This window comes from Elephantulus edwardii, unplaced genomic scaffold, assembly GCF_000299155.1.
Source record: "Elephantulus edwardii isolate Elephantulus edwardi_28Jun2011 unplaced genomic scaffold, EleEdw1.0 scaffold00001, whole genome shotgun sequence".
Classification (NCBI taxonomy): domain Eukaryota; kingdom Metazoa; phylum Chordata; class Mammalia; order Macroscelidea; family Macroscelididae; genus Elephantulus; species Elephantulus edwardii.
In genome coordinates this window covers 14,669,564-14,674,051 of record NW_006399751.1, presented here as the reverse complement: position 1 = coordinate 14,674,051, position 4,488 = coordinate 14,669,564, and the positions used below count along the sequence as shown (strand labels likewise).

The 4,488-nt window shown below is 61.4% G+C and overlaps 1 protein-coding gene across 1 annotated transcript; it reads right to left on the bottom strand.

The window, feature by feature from the left end:
• Positions 1 to 354: 354 nt before the first annotated feature.
• On the bottom strand, positions 355 to 2,153 carry ZNF319 (zinc finger protein 319). Its single transcript, XM_006878733.1, has one exon. The coding sequence runs from the start codon at positions 2,109 to 2,111 to the stop codon at positions 360 to 362; it is 1,752 nt and encodes a 583-aa protein (XP_006878795.1). The 5' UTR covers positions 2,112 to 2,153; the 3' UTR covers positions 355 to 359.
• Positions 2,154 to 4,488: the final 2,335 nt, after the last annotated feature.

Sequence of the window (4,488 nt, the reverse complement as noted above, 5' to 3'; positions counted from 1 at the left end):
GATCACTGAGGTCCAGGCCCTCCTCCAGGCTCTGAGGCGGTCAACCCCTTTCCCTAACCTATCTGCCTTCTAGACCAGAAGGGCGCGAGCAGATTTCACTGGCTTCAGCCCCTCTCTGGGTGGGGAGAGCCTGACTTCTAGCCTGACTCTCAGTCTAAGAAACCAAATCCCGTCTTAGGGAAAAGACTAGTAGAATCAGGGCCAGCCACAGCAACCTAGCTGTCTGCCTTGCCAGGCCGGTGCCAGGAGTGCAGGGCAACCAACCACCACCCCTCCTCCTGCCACTGTCCTCCGCTCTCACGCCCCGGAACACCAAGCTGGGCGGGAGGCTGGGCCTGGGGGGAGCCCACGGTACCGGGTCAGGGCAGACAGGTGGCCACCTGGTAGGTGCCCTCTGCGGCGGCGGCGCTGTGCTGCGCGCTGTGCTCCTGGAGCAAGGCCACGTCCAGGAAGCGCTCGCCACACCACACGCACTTGAACTGCTGCTCGCGCGCGTGCACGCCCTGGTGCTTGTTGAGATGCTCCCGCTGCTTGAAGGCTTTGTCGCAGCTGGGGCACTTGTAGGGCTTTTCGCCTGTGTGCACCCGCCGGTGCCGCTGCAGATCCGACGCGTACTTAAAGCGCTTCTCGCAGTCCAGGCACTTGAGTGGCTTCTCCCGGGCTGGGTCACAGCGGTGCTGCACGAACTCGGAGGAGGAGAAGAAGCGGCGCTCGCACAGCGTGCAGCGCAGGGGCTTCTCAGTGGCCGAGCAGTGGGCCAGCTGGTGCTTCTGCAGCGCTGACGCCCGCTTGTAGGCCTTGCTGCACACGGAGCACTTGAAGGGCCGCTCGGTGGTGCCGGGCAGGCATTTGTGTCTCAGCAGCTCGGCCGACTGGTCGAAGCCCTTCTGACACACGGGGCACTTGAAGAGGGTCTCGAGGGTGTGCACGTGCTGGTGGTAGAGCAGGTGGCTGGGCTGCCCGAAGCCCTTCTCGCACAGGCCGCACTTGAAGGGCTCCTCTGTCTTGTGGGTGCGCCGGTGCCGCATGAGCGCGTACTGCTGCTTGAAGCCCATCGGGCACAGGTCGCACTTGAACGGCCGCTCGGCGCTGTGCGTGCGCTCGTGCTGCCGCAGATCCGACGGCCGCTTGAACGCCTTCTGGCACTCGCCGCAGCGGAAGGGCCGCTCGCCGCTCGGGGTGCAGGGGTGCTGCAGCAGCTCCGAAGACTCCTTGAAGTGCAGCTCGCACACGTTGCAGCGGAACAGGTGGTGCTCCCCAGAGTGCGCGTACATGTGGCGCACGAGGTGCGAGCGGTGCTTGAAGGTCTTCTCGCAGACGGCGCACTTGTAGGGCCGCTCGGCGCTGTGCGTGCGCTTGTGGTGCACCAGGTGCGAGGACTGGCTGAAGCTCTTGTCGCACAGCGTGCACTTGTAGGGCTTCTCACCCGTGTGGATGCGCTCGTGCCGCGAGAGCTCCGACAGGTGCTTGAAGGGCTTCTGGCAGATGGGGCAGCTGTAGGGCTTCTCGGGCTGCTCTGTGACAGTGACAGCGGGTGCCGGGGGCGGGGGCGGCAGTGACGGGGCAGCAGCGGCTGCGGGCTCGGCCGCCTCGGCTGGCTTGTAGGTCTTCTCACAGATGGAACATTTCACCAGGCCTCCCGCACCGCTGTGCGCGCTGTGGTGCTGGGCCAGCGAGGTGAGCAGCGAGAAGCCCATCTTGCAGACCCCGCAGACAAAAGGCTTCTGCTCGGCCTGCACACACTGGTGCTCCAGCAGGTCGGTGGCCTGGTGGAAGATCTTGAGGCACTGCGTGCACTGGAACGAGCGGTCGTGGCCCGCCAGGCACTGGTGCTCATGCGGGCTGGACAGGTGCGCCAAGTCATGGCCACACACCCCGCACTTGGGGCCTGGCTCACCTGCCGCCTGCAGGGGCACATGCTGTGGGGGCTGCAGGCCCGGGTCGGGCTGCAGGAGGATGCCATAGACGGCACAGCCCAGGGGGTTCTCAGCGGCCCCTGTAGGTAGCGTGTGCTCGGCCAGAGCCGGTGGTGGCTCGGCGTGGTGCTGGGGCTGTGGAGGCGGAGGCTGCTGGGGCTGTGTCTGTGGCGGTTGCTGCCAGTTTTCGGACATGCTTGGGAAGATGAAACAAGGTTTGGAGAGTAATGGCTTCAGTTTCCCCACTCAAGGTGGCTTTACGAACCAGAGAAAAGCTGTCCACGTTTAGAAATGGACAAGCACTTCAGAGAGAAAGGTCAGTCAAGGCACAGCAGAGGGACAGGTCAGTCCAAGAAGTCGGGTCACAGGGCTCAGCTTGTTGGGCAGGAGGTTCCGCAAGTAGGGTCCCCACAGGCCGGGCAGGCTCTGCCTTCCTTGATGATCAAGTCTGTGAAGACAGAAATAGAGAGCATGAGGTCGGAGCGTGACCAGCCTCACCTGGGCCTTCCTCCCGTCTTGTCTATACATATCACATGGCCATAAAGCAGCTCTGCAAAGGCAGAGACATTCAGGACTAGAAGACCTGCCCCTTCATAAATGACCTTCACACGGCTAGCTCCCCTAGGCTGGGACTGCAGAGTTCTTCATTCCCATCCACGCTTGGTTCCCCATCCCTGAGCCTGGGGACCCCTTCATCCAAGTGTCGCCCCAGCTCTCTGACAACCCTCCTTAATCAGCTAACTCACAGTCCCTGGAGTGACTGGCTATCAACACAAAAAAAGCCTCGAATACTTGAGACTCTTCTCATGGTCTATGCGCCAAGATGCCCAGATAAAAGCATTTTAGCAGTATAAACTTTTTGCAAATAAATTCTTGCTTGGCAGCCCAATATGAAAGTCAGATAAACCAGCTTGCTTGATGCCTCCCTCGCCTACCAGCTCCTCTGCCTTGTTGCCTTGAATCCTAACTCAAGACATCACTGTTCAGGGGACCACAGCAAAGCACTCTTTACCAGGCCTCTTAGCAAACTGCCTCTTTTTATTGTCAATACTTAAAACAAGCTATATGGACCTCAGAGCCTTTTCAAAAACAGGCTCCTGTGAGGGGCTGACCCAAACCATCAGCTATGCCCGAGTCATTCACTCTGACCACCTAACAGGCATGGAACCTGGTGATGGGGGTTAGATGACAGGCCCACAGACTCCTCACCTTCCTCTCTATATCCACTCCACCTCCCAGCGCAGCAAAACAAGTTGATGGTGTCGAGGCCTGCAGGAACGTGCAAACAAGTGTGCGGGTTTGTCTCTACAGCATGGGACGAAGGATGCTAACCTCAGGGGTTTCTCCTCATCACCTTTTTCCAAGACACCTCTCTTCCCTTGCGCCAGTGCTGAACATTCTGGATAATTAATGGAAGGTGACTTCGATGTAGCCCAAGCTAGTCTCTAACTCACCACTTTGTGGCAGCAGAAGGTAATGACAGCAGGAGGGAGGAACTTTTCAAGTCAGTTGCAACCCATTCCCAGGTTCCCAAACTCATCTGCCTCTCATATTTAAAAGTTTCTATGCTTTCTGTTCAGGAGAAGGGAAGGCAGAGAACGTCTCACAGACCAGCACGCCAAGGAATCCGAAGAGTCAGGCTTAGAGTCGTCCTCCTCAGCAGTTTCCCAGAAGGGAGGAAGAAGGACTGCTGCTCTGGATGGAAGCTTGGGTTGTGTGAGCAAGGGGGTGCCACTCAGTTATCTACGTCTCCCCAGGAAAGGGGGCCGCTGGGCTGCTCCAAAAGACTTCGAAGATCCTGCTGAGCCAATTCAATGTTCTCTCGGGCATGAATGATCACCAGGCCAAAGGACCCTCCGCGTAGGTGCCCGGTCCCACTGACCACCCTGGTCTTAGCCTTCCTCGTACAGCAAGGTGCACGCCCGCTGGGTAGGAGGGCTCCCCATCACTTCTGCAGAGGAGAGGAGGGGTAAGGGGCACCTGCGTCCCACCCCACCCCTTCCTCAGGAAACCAAACTGCAAGATGACCACCTCCCCGCGGGGCCCAGCTGTGCGGTGTCCTGTCAACCCCGATCGGGATGGGGGGCCCTCTGCGGTCCTCCGAGGAAGGCCCCAGGGCTGCAGGCCGGGCCCAGGAAGCTGATGCGCGCCGAGGCCTGGCCAGGACAGCGCAGGGGCTCAGGAGGCCACCGGGTCGTCCCCGGAGGTGGAAGGGGCAGCAGGCCCGGCGGGGAAGGGGACCGGCAAGGTGCGGGGGTGGTCCCCAGCTACGTCCTCGGGGAACCCCTCCGCTCACCTGCTCCAGGCTGCCCGTGGGGTCGGGGGTGGGGAGAGCGTGCGGGCGACGACCGGCTGCTCTTACGGTCGCCCCTTTATTCCGGCTCCGGCGGCGGTGGCGCGGCCTACGCCCGTTGCCAATCCACGGCCTCGCGTAGCGGTATCGGCCGGCCCAGGGGCGAGGGACGGGCTCTAGGAGCCCGGGACAGAGGAAACGACGCGCGCGGCCGGGGCGGCGGGGCCCGGGGAGAGGAGCGCCGGGAGGGCGGGCGGACGGATGGACGGCCTTGCGGAG